At 40.5% G+C, this 14,918-nt stretch overlaps 1 protein-coding gene across 1 annotated transcript; it reads right to left on the bottom strand.

Annotated features, from left to right (window-relative positions):
- Window positions 1-7,021: 7,021 nt before the first annotated feature.
- On the bottom strand, window positions 7,022-13,787 carry itfg2 (integrin alpha FG-GAP repeat containing 2). Its single transcript, XM_028399151.1, has 12 exons — window positions 13,403-13,787; window positions 12,800-12,895; window positions 12,684-12,725; window positions 12,415-12,592; window positions 12,094-12,233; window positions 11,824-11,972; window positions 11,644-11,738; window positions 11,253-11,306; window positions 10,455-10,546; window positions 10,170-10,287; window positions 9,275-9,448; window positions 7,022-7,169 (listed from the first exon to the last, which is right to left on the bottom strand). Exons 1-12 carry the CDS (start codon window positions 13,496-13,498, stop codon window positions 7,102-7,104), a joined length of 1,302 nt encoding a protein of 433 aa, XP_028254952.1. The 5' UTR covers window positions 13,499-13,787; the 3' UTR covers window positions 7,022-7,101.
- Between the last annotated feature and the right edge of the window lie 1,131 nt (window positions 13,788-14,918).

Below are 14,918 nucleotides of genomic sequence, written 5' to 3' on the forward strand. Positions count from 1 at the left end.
ATTTCAAGGTTGTACATTTAAATGATAAGGTTGCTTATATTATTATTTTTAGTGCCCTATATTACAAGGGAGCATTATAGCATTTTCCTTGTTTACCTGATTTTAACCAGAAGCTACAGTTGCTAATACAATATGCTTAAAACGTGACTACTGGCAAACAGAAATAAGATATACTGATAGAAAAATTATAAAATCTATTCCAAAATAAATAAAGTGATGTTTAAAATTACAACTAAAATGTATGAGATGCATACACATAAAGGAAAGAGCTTATGAGAAACTCAAAATGATGGGTTTTTTGTGCTCAGCAAAGGTAATGGGTGGAAAATGTTTATTACAGCGTGGAAGAAACCTCCCAGTTAGCTCAGAGTGCCTAATTAGCCATTAGCTCCAGCAATCTGCTCACAGCCCTCGTTTGTGGTGGATGGCTTTGCAATAAAACTGCAGGAAAATCTTTCAGACATGCTAATTTTGCAAATATAATAACAAAGATTTGAGTGCATCTGTGCTCTGAACTTGTGCAGAAGAAAAACTCCAAGGATTAAATTGTACTTTTAAACATTTTTAAATAAGCAGATTGTTCTGGTTTAAGTCGGCTTCATGTGCGTTTTTGATTTCTGCTCTACTTCACTTGATTAAAGGCTGTGGGCAGGAGGACTTTGCCTTTGTCACAGACCTTTGATATAAGCACACAGCCCACTCCGCCATCCAGACCCTCATCACAGCCTGTTCACTCCCACACCAGCAAGACTGTCACACAAGAAATTATTTACTTTACCCAGAAATAGCATCCTATGTCTCCTTGTCCTTGATCTTTATCACACACCCACATGCACAGAGTGTCTCCCTGCAGGCTGTAGTAACACAATGGGGATGGCCCACTGGCCATAACCCCACAGAGTGAGGCAGGGATGCTGTCAGGGAGGGATATTGATCAGATCAGGTCCTCTGTGGTGAAGCTGCATGTTATGCAACATACAGCGAGTGGGAGATCCTTCAGAGAACAAGACAATGAAACTTTTTAAGCACCTGACTACAATGAATCACCGGGAACTTAACATGCAAATAAGCAAACATTTCAGGTTATAGGCTGGATGGAAGGTGAGCACAACATAGCTAAGTGTCCAGACTGGAGGAATGAGAGCATCCACAGACAACAGACTGTAGCTAACTTGTAAATTCACCTAAGAAAAATTCTGACTTGTATCATGTAAGACGTTTCCCATGAATTTCATTTTATATTGCTCATATCAGCCAGATTACATCTCCAAAAAATATATAAGAAAAACATCATGGCCACACAGACCTGCAGGATGTTGTAGCAGACTAGTGCTAGCATGTTCCTTGTTAGCTATACGTAACTATAGCCCTACAAGCCGGTCACTTTTACATATGTCTTAAAATTGTAAATCACAAACTAACACATGCCAAACACACAGCAGACACAAACACGCTGCCAACTTGAGTGTAGTATAGCAGCAAAGTACATCAAAAAGCTTAAAGAACAACCTGTTTCACAAAGCATAAATGTCACTATACATGCCACCCTAATGAAGCTGTGATGATCTTTATAGAGAACAAAATAAAGTCTTAATATCAAAATGTGCTAACATTAGCTTTCATTCTGCTTACATACAATGTGATGATCAGAGGAATGCAGCCGTTTTTTGCAATATAGTTTAGGTTTTTCTTAAAAGTGTAAGCTACATGACAACATGCTGCCATTAGTAAGAGAGTTTTATATGCATTAGAGGCATCCTTCTCATTATTAAGTGTCAGACAGTGTTAGAAATTGGCAACAAAAACACTGTTTGCAGTATGAGAACATCCTCTCATGGATTCAGAAGTGAATAAGTGAATAAAAAAGGCCAAGTAAAGTAATTTCCCCCACGCAGAAAAGAGATTATCTTTCTCTTTGTATTCAGCCTTTCATGGACCACCTTTCATTTTCAGCACTGAGTTTAAAAGAACCATTATCTAGTCAGAGTTGAAACACACCGTTCCACTGATCAAAATCCAAACAGCAACCACAAAGTGTATTACATAAAAACCAAGCACTAACAGACTACTGGGTATAATCAGGCAGATTGCAATTCTCTCTGCCTCTGCAGAGATAAAACTGTTGGCTATAACAGCTTCCTGTTGTGATGTACATCCAGCTAACGGTTCCCTCCTACTGCTGCGAGTGTGAGTGGATGATGAAACGGCGTAGAATTAAGCCAGACGCTGACAAAATTGGGTACTGTTAATCAGTGGTGTCACTTCCCTCAGCTGCATGGAGCTGTTGATGGAACATGACAGAGCTCATGTCAAGTGTTCTTCCATTTTTAGTAGGAGGAGGGGGGTCCAGCTGTCTGTCTGTCAGGATCAGATCCACACTGTGACCAAGCACGGGCACAGGGTGATGCTCAATGCTCACATGATCAGAGCTAAAAATATGACCACACTGGGAGAAATACTGATGGTGGTTTATTTCCACCTATATCCCATTAATGTGGATATTAAATGGAATTCAGTGTCTATTTCCACACAAAAGCATGTTTAAAAAAATAACCATAATCAGTTAGCTCACACTGACCTGATTCATGCAGTTTTCTGCGACTCTTCACTTCCTGAAATCTCTGCAATGAAAGTTCAGAGTTAGAATGGAGCACAGAGACCCAACAGCCATGTCAAGTATGTCACCATGTTTATTTAGTTTAAGGCTTGAATATATTTTGCATAATTAAGATGACTGTTTTGATCAACAAGCAAATGTATTTTGATTAACTGGGAGGTTCGACTGCTGCCAACATGGCGACAGAACCTCCATGTAAACAGCTCTTTAGAAACCAATGGGAAATAGAATCTTCATCCATAATTTGTATACTGTCGTTGGGAAATAGTTCTTGAATAAGTACAGCAAGTTAGCTGAATTCAGGGTGATTGGAATATAAGGCTAATAGGACTATTTTGCCCTCACTAGAGATACAGCTGTGATATCTAGCTTGGCAGACAGCTAAACAGGTACATTAGTTAAAACCTGTTTTGACAGTTGAGGTGTTTATTTTCTGTAAAACTGCAATTCAAGGCACAAAGAATACATTTACAATATACAATTTTATGTTGTTAACTTACTTTAGCGACACTAAAGGTCAGCATCAATGCTAACTTTCCATTTCAAATCCTATCAGGATGCTAACGTATTAGCATCGCAGCTGTTTTTAATGTTTTCAAACTAAATTGGTAATTAAATATATATATATAGCGGAAATCACAAATGAACTTAACGCGTCAAGTAAGTATACTTACCGACATATGTGCCTCGTAACTAAGCTAAAAAAAACCTGTGGAAAACGTGGACAAACCGGCTTTACGCTCAGGTATTCCTCATCACCTACTGACATCTACGGAATGCTCACGTGAGCAAACAAGTGCCAGATGACGCAGGTGCACCGTGTTTAATAGGCCCCACGGGAACTACAGAGGATTGATCTGGATTGATGAGTGAAAATAAAAACAATTGCTGAATTCTACCTGTGACACCAGGTAATTAAAACAGTACGTACTTTATTAGTTTTAGAGCTCTGATTAGTGTGATATCATGTAGGTGGGCGGGGCATGCACCATACCGGAAGTTGACTGCAGCTCATGAGGTCATTGTAAAGTGATAAAAACTTTAAACTTAAACTTACTTTTAACTTATACTGCACAAACATATGGTGTACTGCTCCTACATCCAAATTAGTAAAAAAAGTTTCTTTTATAAGAAATAATAAGGTTTTTTGTTTTTGCTCCACCAATATTTGCATTGAAAGGCCAACCAATGACCAATGGAGGAAAATGCAATAAAGAACGATGTATGGTCTTAATGCTTGTGGAAACCTAGCTGGCAAGCTTTGGGAATAACAAAAATAGCATGTTAAATTAATATTAAGTAACAGCTGAAGCTGCTGTACTCTCTTTCACAATATGAAAAGAGAGGTGGACTGCACCGGATTGTTCGCAGCTGTTCCTGTCACTTCCTCCGCCTCCTGCAGATCTGGAGATAAACTCTCTTTTTTAAAACAAATCCTGAAACATACTCTTTTAAAAAAACCTGCACATAATTACCCTCCTGTCTTCCACCAAACACAGCCATCCCTGTCTTCATCAGCATTGTATTCAAGGTGTATAAATGGGTATACTGTGGAGTGAGTGAATTAATCACTAGCTGTCTCAGCCTGGATTGCATATTTAATTTTAACAACCTTTAAAAAAAAGCTGCAGCCTCAAACAGAATATTTGTACAATTTAAATTTCCACATGCCGGAGGATCATTAACCACTACTATTTTCAAAAACATATTTGCCCATAAATGACCACAGTTTGTAGTAAACAGCCTATTTTTAGCAGCAGCAGAGAGGACCATCGTTGTGGATGTTCTTTCTCACAGGAACATCATGACAACATTTTGAGTACCAACAGTCATGTTCTTTTACAGATCTGACAGTGACTGCCTGACTGCCCTCTGACCTGACACTGGAGGTTGTTGAGAGTGGGAGGAAGCTGTGTGCGCTTTAGGAAGAGCCGGCCTGTCGGTTTATGTTCAGCTCATCGAGAAGATTTTCCTCACTCTGAGAAGCTGCATTATTTTAGTAGATTATGCCTTCAAGACACTGGGACAGGATTTAAAAAGCTCCTTTAAAGTTGGATCAGATATTTAAAATTCCTTCTGTTTTCATTCCATTAAACGTTTTCATAAAGCTTAAACTTAATGCCTTATTTTTATTCACAGCAATCATGTCATTTCAGCTCCTTTCACTTGTAAAATCAAAGAAGGTTGAGCTATAAAACTGGACTGTTTGACGTTAGAATTTAAATAACAGTGTGGCTGTATCTGCTGTTTCATGAGCAAGTGGAGCAGCATCCATTCATGGAGCAGCATGTAGTGAGCAGCCTCGAGGGAGTGTGGTTACATGCTGTCAGGTTGTATAGGCGAGCTGCTTGTGATGGGTTTCTTACTCAGTGAAATGTGTCATGGCTTTATAGCTGGAGAATATGGTGACATGTCCACCTTTTAGCATATGGAGTCCTAAACACTGTCTGAATATTTCCCAGCTGGGGATTAATAGAATAGAAACATGAAAAAAATAAACTAACTAGTTAGATAACTGCAGCTCTGAGTGAGCTGTAACTAAACTCCCTTTTTAAAAAGCAACCATACAGATATTTTGGCAATCTGCTCTTAAACGTTTACTCCCCAGATATGTCAGGGATGCACAGTAACAGAGGCTTGCATTGCAGTTTTCTACCTGAAATGTGTCCTCCTCTCTAACATGATAACCTTTAAAGATGTGATAACAACACCGCAACATCTATCCCTACAAATTCCCAAGGGGCAATTTCCAACTTCCAGATGCCAATTTGGCTTCTAAAAAAAGGGCAGTGTGGGTTTCAGCAGAAGAAATCATGTGGCTAAAATAGCTGCGGATGAAAATATATATATACACATGAGACCAGCTGGATCATGACAAGGCTATTAGCCCTGTGTGGTCATGTCACAGGGTCAGATGTGTGAGACATGTTTTGTGTCCAGCCTGCCTGCTCGAGGAAAACATAGGAGCAAAAGTCACAGTCACACAGGATTCATCAGAACAAGCCAGGGAGGTCTCTGCATGCTAAAGAGGCTGACGTCCTCTCTTAGAAAAATAGATGCAGCAAAGGAAGATTGGTTTAAACTAATCAGTCTGGATCCATCCAGAATCCATAAGAACAACAAGACAGCATCAGCCTGGTCCTGCTTGACCATTGATGGTAAAAAATAGGAATGAGTGTGTGGTTATTTCACAGGAATGCTCACCACTTAGATAAGCTGCAGCTAAGCACAGCCATCAAACACAAAAACACAGCTATCAATGGTGTGGGGACAAGTCATTAACCCTCACTGAGACCGAATGTAATGACACCAATCAAAGATGAAGAGAATCTACAGGCTGATATGAGATCTTAATAAATAGTCCCACATTTGACGGCTGCAGTGAGGTAATGGAAGTGTTTTGTTTACTTCCTCTTAAAGCTATGGTGCTTAATGTTTGTCTCCCCCTACTGGAAGAGAGTTTCATTACACAAACATTGTCAACGTGTGCATAAGCCCACATTGAACCCTCGCAGTGAATCCCACATTTTGACTGGTCACTAAATATGATAAAATAGCCCAGGGATGGAGCTAAGCTAACCTAGGGATGGAGCTGTAAGTTAGGTGCTGCTAAAATGGTGGCAACCAGAGTTGATGCAGACATTAGGACAGTTATCAAAATGACGTCCATGCTTCTAACATGACTCCTGGATGTTCATGCTCATAGAATTTTTTTCTCTGACCAAATGAGCTGATCTGTGAAGCCAAGAGCTTAAGGGCGTCTCTAAAGGGCAGAAACACAGGAGAGATGAGAGGCTGTGGCCTACCAGGACACCTGAGCCTTCATTTACCCTCAGTCACACACACACAGCTCATTTATACTGCATGAGAAAGATAGAGGCAGTCAACATAGGTGGTTACAGGATCCTCCCATTGGGAACAGTGGGTGATTCCCCAAGTGCTTCCAGCCGTCACGCCCTGCAGGCTCTCTGCTGCTCAGCTGACAAACAATACTGCTGCCGTGTAAATTTCATTATGTCACAAACCTTATGTAACATCTCTAGTGTCTTACATCTATGAGGTGATACAGGAGATAGAGGAAGACTCTGGGAGATGGCATGGGATGAAAAGGTGCCGCTGCTTGATAGTGGAGTCCTTTTCAGCAGCTTGTCAGTGCTGAGTGACAGCAGCACAACGCCTCTCCTGATCCTCCTCACTCACTCACCACAGCATGTTAAACAGTGTAGCGTTTCCCCTGCTTTGTGTGTCTCATGTTTTTATCCTCTCTCTGCGTTGTTAAAAACAACCTGGGTGGACAGAATACCAATGACAGAGGCAGCGTGTAGGTCTGAGATTACAGCGAGCAGATCAGAAACCCGAACCTGACACGTCTATCTGTGGAGAACACAAAAAACAACAGCGGGGGAACAGTCAGTCAGCCTGTGTTTATTAACAGAGTATTTACATTCAGGAGAGGGGTGGTGGTGGTGATGTATGTCACTGTGCTACGTCTGTGCATCCTTGTAGAGAACATCTGCCACCAGGGCTCTCAGTGCAGCTGAGTCTTCAGCATCTGTGGAGGGAAATATGACATGGCAATGAATGCTAATACCTCAATCTAAAAAAAGGCCTGATTTAACGACTTCTAACTCTAATCTGTAGTGATGGAAACACAATGTCTGGGTGGACATCCTCATTTTTGGTAATACAGGAATGTGTGGCAAAATACTGGCACATTTGACAGCAGATTTGTGACCTTATTTTTTATGACTATGCACAAGTAGTTCACTAAGTAGTTCTAAATATATAAATAGAACTTGGAGGACAAATTGTTTTTGTAATGATTAGACACTGCGAACAACCGCCATGAAGCAGCTGCAGGTTGGACACGTTAATAAGTTATCTATGGTGCGCCTGTGCTGAGACAGTCACTAGCTAAATATCCTGTTTTGTACACGGTCAGCACCATGTCCACAAGTCCTTCCTGTGTTAGCAGATGCTGCTTATGCTGCACTGTTCCTGACTGCAACACACGACCCTCTCTAAACTAGCTAATGATTGAACGCCTCCATCACACATTAAAATTGACCAGCTGACCGTACCAGCTTGTGATGAAGAACAGACAGGCACTTCATAATCACTCTTTGGCTAAAGGGCGGTTATTAAGGTGAGAAAACAGCGGGGAAGAGCCTGAGAGCGGCTGCAGCTGCTGACATTTATAGGAGGTCAGGGCGAGGCAGCTAACTTTCCCTATGAAATTAAAAACACCTTTATCTATTTTTGATTGATTTGACATGAGTGATCTCTTTCCCTCCTTGTCTCCTGGCTTCTGCATCAGACACCTCCCACAGTGGGTTTGTCTGTGACATCATAGTCAGAACAGACCCAGAGGATGCATTGTTAACAGAGGGAACAGAAAGCTAAGCTAACACCACCAGCAGGCTTACTAAATAAATCCATTTTCATCTGTGATCATTATGCTCCACTGATCATATGTTTGTGTGTCATTGTTTTTGTTTCCTCTTTCTGACATAAAGCGCCTGACGTGCTGGTCATCCATGCAGACCAAAAAGGCACAGGCTAATTTGTAATTAAATCACTCGTATCTTTAATTTTATATAACAATACGCTGAGACTGAAAATGTGCTGAGACTTAAGGCGGGGCTAATAATCTGCTATGGTCATTAACAAAGGAAATGAGCAGGAAATAAACTGTGTGCATGATTAACCGAGTTCCTGACTGACTGGAAACATTGTGTTTGTGGGGAGGATGATATTTAGACTGCACAGACTCAATTTTCCAGAGAGAGGAGAGCCAACAGATAAGAAATAAAGAGTCTGGGAGCAGTATGTTTGGACTCTGCAGTCTGTGTGCTCGTGGATTATACGCCTCTAAAAATATTTCTCCGCTTATTTGAGCGACAGGCATGACAGGATACATGTGGACACAGAGAGAACGACCTAGATCAGATGCTCACTGAATCAATTTCCCTTCTCATATCTTCATCTTGTGTGTATGGTATATCACCGTTTTTGTCTTTTAAAGGAACCGTCTGTAAAATACAGTGGCCTCTAGTGGTGATGCTGAAGATTGCACCTATTGCACCTCGTCAGCACGTCTCTCTAGGGCCATCATGTGTCTAGTGTCTGTTTTAAGCCATCTTGTATCTCTTTGAGGGTGTTTTCTTGTCTTTGTGTCTCTGAGGTTGCATCAATTTTGTCTTGTTTTGAGTGTAGTTGTTGTAATCCACACTGGATTACAACCATGTTTTGTTTTGCCACAGCCATCATGCTCGGCTAAGCAGTGTATCTTGACTTCAAACGTACAGGTGAAAGACTGTATTGATTGTCTAATTGCTGCTAGAAATAAATAAGCACATTTCTCAAAATGTCAAACTGCTCCTTTAAGGACAGTGTGGAGAACAGAGCAGGATCTTATTAGCAATAAAAATCTTTCATTGGGGGATCATCTTCCTCCTTCTTCCTCATTAGTATTCAGGTCAGAGTCAGAGTGTTACAGCAGGATTGCACAAATGTCGAATACAAACAGTCACAGTTGGTCTCTTATTCAATTATAACCTCAAACAGAGAAGAAATTGGTTTGAATTTAATGGAAGGGGCTCTACTCCGAACAGAATCAGCATCCTAATTACTGACCCGGGTTGCTGATGTACTTACCGACTCCCAGCACCTTCAGCTGGCTTTTGAACTCGGGTTTCTCCTCCAGCACACGGAGAAGGTTGGTGGACTCCATGCGCTCCAGCTCCACCTTCCAGTAGATGTAGATTTTGTGGTTGAAGCTGACGTACACGAGGCATGGGCTGTTCTTACCCTCCTTACATGTATACTGACCTGAGAGCACACACATGAATAACACCATGTTAGGGCAGTACGCTGATAATGTGCATTATATGAAGCCGACTAAACACATTAGTGCTCCTCTGCTGCCAGGATACAGTAACAGAGGCAGCCTGCACACAAACAGAGAAACAAATCTCATCTGTCTTAATGATCACAGAGAGCAGGCGGAAGGTAAAGTGGGGGTTTGACTGTTTTCAGACAGCAAACATCCACTCAGTGGGTGAAAAGAAGCAAACCCTCAGTGGAATCAGCAAGATCAAACAAAGTCTTTGTCTCCCTCTCTAATCCACTTACTACTGTACATATCACATTAACAAACACTGCAGAGAAACCTGACAGGACAGACAGAGCAAAACACAGGGGGGACACTGAAGCTCAATGGTGCCACCTGGTGGAGAAGTCTTGAAACTCCAAGTGAATATAATGAATCTGTTTTTTACACTTTCAGCAGTTGCGGAGCAACATGATCATTGTGTGTAGTGCCACATGATGAATGCTTTTAATTTTCATAACTCACCAGGGAAATATCTGAGCTGCTAAATGTTCCAAAGAAGGACGCCAGAGCCCAATTCAAATGAAACAGATTGTTTTTTATCTTGTAACTCTGATGTCTTCTTCTTGGCTCAGACAGAAAACAAAGCTCAAAACAAACCAAATGTACAAGAGGGAGGTGAGCAGGAGAGATCCTGTCCTGATGATTAAGGCCTCTCACCAGCACAGAAGGCGTTGACGTTCTCATCGAACTGGAACCGCACCACTGTCCGATTGTGGTCGATGATGTAGGTCTGACCGTCCCAGGCGCACGCCACCACCTCCTCCCTGCCGTCACCCTGAAAGCAAACACACATAATGATGGATCAATAACACGATACACACACGATAAATGACAAAAACTGTCTTTAACTATGATTTTTTAAAATAACTTCCACCATTTATTAAGAGAAGCCAGACATTTATTGAATGTGAATTGATGAGTTTAGCCATCACACAGACTCACAGTGACGTCGAGCTTCTGCAGGGCAAAGAGTTGATGATCCACCTGCACCGACCACAACAGCTGCTCTGAGCTGTCCATCAGCTTCAGGGTTCCTGACATAAAAAAAGGGTTATGCAGACATAAAACAAGTTGCCGTATTTTTTTTTTATTTACACAAAATGAAACCACTAAACCATCTTAATAATCTAAAATGATTCCAACAAAATGTGCAGCAAAGAGAATTTAAGTCCCTCCACCATCTTTCTCTAGTCTACACAGATAAACCTGAAATGGCGCCATTGAAACACAGCAGGTAATAATTTCTCCTGCTGCTGCCTGATGGTGAAATAATTTCCTTACAGTCTGTCGGCCCATCAGGGCGTCTACACGTAGGGGATTGTGAAAGTAATGTTGGCAGCCGGAAGCCTTGACTGATGATAATCTCACTGGATCCTCTTGTCTTTAAATATTGATGGACTCTCCAGCTGATCTCAGAGCTGTTTGCCAGTTATCTGCTGCTGGCAGGAGGATCTTCGGCTCACAGTCACCTACGTATGCTGGAGGATTTACTTCTCCACCTGCTTGTCCTTAATGCTTAATCAATACTACTCTGAAGACAGTGAGACAATCATTAACCCTTAAATAAGATGGAATGATGTGCAAACATGCAGTTCCAAAACCATTCTGAAAACACGATACGTTTATGTAATCTCTTTATGTAATTTCTCTGTAATTAGTTATAAATATAAACATAAATATCTTGTAATGATTTTTTTGGCTAGAAAGGGATTAAGAAAACATTTAAAATTTATAACTAACCATCTAAAGTACAGAGAGCAAACAATCCACATGTTGAGGACTCCTCTTTTGAACCTGGTGAAAAACAAAGATTAAATATGAAAATCAATTTAAATAAATATTGTGATTCATTTCTGATGTTTGTGCAGGACTGTTTTAATCATAGCTAATACAATTTATTACTTCACGACTGTACTGAAAGAATGACAGGAAATCAACAGCTATGATAAAGCCTACAATTATTTATTAAGTACACTCATTTATTGAGATTAATACTTTATTTTAGTTTGTTATTCCCAACTGTATATATCATTAAATATGTCTTAAATAATCAATTACAGCAAGCTGGCAAAGGGAGCCTTATATATAATGTTGAACCAGTCATCTGATTAAAGGTTGACACCATGTGTACCTTTGCTGATGCTGCCAATGAGATGAGTGGAGACGTTCTTGTTGTGTATCCGCCCAGTGGTCAGATGGAGAACTACATCTCTGGAAGGCCCCTCACTGTGTGTAAACAAATCAAAGCCTTAGAAAATGGAACCAATAAATCAGTTCTTTAATTAATACCTTCAGCTGCTGCAGTGTTTACCTGCCAGGTGTGGCAGGGGCATCGTCTCCTGAGCCTGAGGAGTCCTGTTGGGTCCAGGAGCAGAGCAGAATAGCGTACCCACAGCCTGGTTGGGACACCATCAGTTCTGGTAAACCGTCAGGTCCTGGGTTCACTGACAGACTGTCCACCTGCAGCACAGGACACATCATCATATGCTGTGCTCAAACAGCTAGCTCAGAATAAATTAAATTAGGTCAGCAGAGATCCTTTTTTTTACTGTATGTTCTTTAAAACATCAGCAGCACTCACCTGTCCCTCCAGCAGCCATTTCTTCAGCAGAACCAGCTGACCCGAACCCCCCTCTGAACTATCCAACGGCTCCTCCCACCGAAAGGCTCGCACCACTCGATCTGTGTAGCCCACCACCAGCTCACAACGCCCGTCTCCATCTGCAAACACACAAAGTCAGAATAAAGAATTACTTATAACTTATTAATCCAGTAGGTAAATTAGGCTGTTGTGCCAGCAGCATACATTAAAAAACAATTAAAGAACAATAAATACAATACATACAGGAAAAGCTATGAAAACTTACTATGGCGCATATTAGACAATAAAGCTAGAATGTACCAATATCACTGATGAGGATGACTTTGGTGTTGGCAGGAATATGCTGGGTGAAGAAGGGCTTCTGGTCCTCTGATGACTGGAATTCATGTTGGCTGGATGAATCTGCTTTGCTTGCAGCAGCAGCTGTCAAGTCAAAAAGGTGAAACCATCCTTCTGCCCCCACAGCGACCACAAAGTTCTGACACACACACACACACACACAGAACTCTCTGTTACCTCACAATGACAGACCTTTGACATTCAGCTGTCTCTTATTTATCTGTTCTTACCTTTCCTTTGTTGCACACATCTCCGACTGCTACACAGGTCAGCTGGAAGATCATGACACATTATAACGTTAACTCTGATGTTTGAAGTCAGATCAATTTCTGTGTTCTGTACTGACCATGCCCACACAGGTTCTTGTGATCCACGGTTTGGAGTCATCATTCTTGTAAATGAGCAGTTTTCCACTGGTGTCTCCTACAACCAGCTCGTTCAGCTGCAGAGAAAACAGACACACAGCAGTTTAAAAAACAAGAAAATTCTGTGGAACATGATCAGTAAAGGGATATAATACAGACCTTATATTGGATTTATTGGAAGTAACTACTTCTCTATTTAACAAAATCACATATTAATGGGAAGGAAAAGCTAAAAAATACCTAATCCACATCACAACATTGTAACAGGTGCACAAAGAGGAAAATATCAAAAGTAGAAATTTTTTCACTAACTTTTTGTCGCTGAAAATGCTTTTAAAAACACAATATTTTGCTTATTTCTTCAACCATTAAAACATAAACGTGCAAGATGTCTGTCACACATTTGTCTCCGGAGCTCTGTAATTATGACATTTAAGATAATGAATGTTCTCAAGCATTTGTACTAAATTGAGCACTCAGTCGGCTTTACACATTTTAAAGCAGCTCTGGGTATAACATTTAGCAAAAATAATTTCTGAGTCATGAAAGCACGAATCCAAAATACCAAGAAAAGCTTTATTTACCGAGTCGTTGTCTGCGTCTCCCAGACAGATAGCATGAGGAAACAGAGTTCCTGTGAAATCCAAGCTAACCCGCTGGACGTAGTTCAGGGACCTCATAGCAGCTGCTGTTGGCTTTATGTATTAACCACTAAGTGCCTTTAAACGTGCAGTTAACTTCGTTTATTATCGGAGAAGACAGCTAGCCAGTTCACAGCTAGCTTAGTCTAAGAGTTCAAATTAGCCATAGCATAAAGTGTTATCGCAGACGGTCCGATATATAGAACACACGTATTTTATTATTTAACTTTTGTTGTGTAAAACCGTCAAAACCAACACAAATTAATTTTAGTATAAATAGTAGTAAAGTTAACTCGGGTAACAGACATGCCTCTTCCTTATAAACAAAAACACGTGACCCAAAAACTACGGAAGCCCGGAGAAGACAGAAGGTGCGCAAACAGAACTACCTGTCTATTGTTTCAGCTACTTTGGATGTACATGTACGTTATTTGTTTTAATTTTAAATAATCGCTATACATTTTAAACAATTATTTAACATTTGAGTCTGGATAAAGTTTAATAGGGGTGTTAGGCGGTAAATTAATGACATCTAGTGGTCACTAAGGGAAAATGTCTTACTTTTCTTTTTGTTTTGCTTTTATCCCCTTTTTTAAAAAACACAATGGACGTCTCTAGTTTCAGCATCGTGCTGTCAATCAGTATGCAATTATATTCTGGGAATATATGTCTCAAAAAGCAGCAGCATAAGAAAATGAATTCTAATTTTTCATGTATGCTACTCAACAAAACATTAAGATATGCAACAATACTCTGTCTGTAGAGTTATGTTTATATGTACAGATATATACAGATTCTAACATACTTGTCTCCTGCTGGATTGTAAAATTGTATCTCTGTTTGTTTATGTGTCATTTAAACTTTAAACCCTGTAATGTGGAGAAGACATTTATTTAACCCCCAGACATGCATATTACAGTTGTCCTCTAGAGGGCGGTGTCCAATCACAACTTTTCCTGCCTGTCAGGCAGAAAATTGCACTACAGGAGAGAGTGTTAGAACAAACAGAGCAAATGACATAAACATGGACACAACAAAAGAATTTGGAATATTTTATTAGTGAAATTTGGCAAGCATCTTTTCTTCAAAGAAGCTATAGAAGATTTTTTGTGTTCACTGCTACAACACACTCCTGAGAAAAACAGTTTTTAATGACAAACAAGTTGACACATTAGTGTTGGTGCCTGTACGCTTTTGTTTTATTCTCTCTCCTCTCAGAAAAAAAGACAAGAGAAAAATACACAGAGTGCGTAAATGGGAACCGAAACGCCCAGATGTCATATTAATTATTACACCCAGCAATGACAGACTGGAAAACCCCTTCCAGTAAAGTGAGTGCCCCCCAGCCTCTGGAAGACCAGTAGCAACAACAACAGCAGCAGCAGCAGTGGTGGAGAAAGTCCTCACAAAGCACTAATTGGACTCTGGAAGCACACTGACAGGGCATGGATAGGTTTCA

The sequence above is a fragment of the Parambassis ranga genome, chromosome 2, assembly GCF_900634625.1.
Source record: "Parambassis ranga chromosome 2, fParRan2.1, whole genome shotgun sequence".
In the NCBI taxonomy this organism is placed as follows: domain Eukaryota; kingdom Metazoa; phylum Chordata; class Actinopteri; family Ambassidae; genus Parambassis; species Parambassis ranga.

Bases quoted from the DNA above. Each gene is read 5' to 3' on its own strand.
- itfg2 (XM_028399151.1), bottom strand. From the start codon at position 13,498: ATGAGGTCCCTGAACTACGTCCAGCGGGTTAGCTTGGATTTCACAGGA. The intron at 12,726-12,799 runs GTCAGTACAGAA...ATGATCTTCCAG, and splicing joins CAAGAACCTGTGTGGGCATG to CTGACCTGTGTAGCAGTCGG. The intron at 7,170-9,274 runs GTAAGTACATCA...TTCCCTCCACAG, and splicing joins GCTGAAGGTGCTGGGAGTCG to ATGCTGAAGACTCAGCTGCA.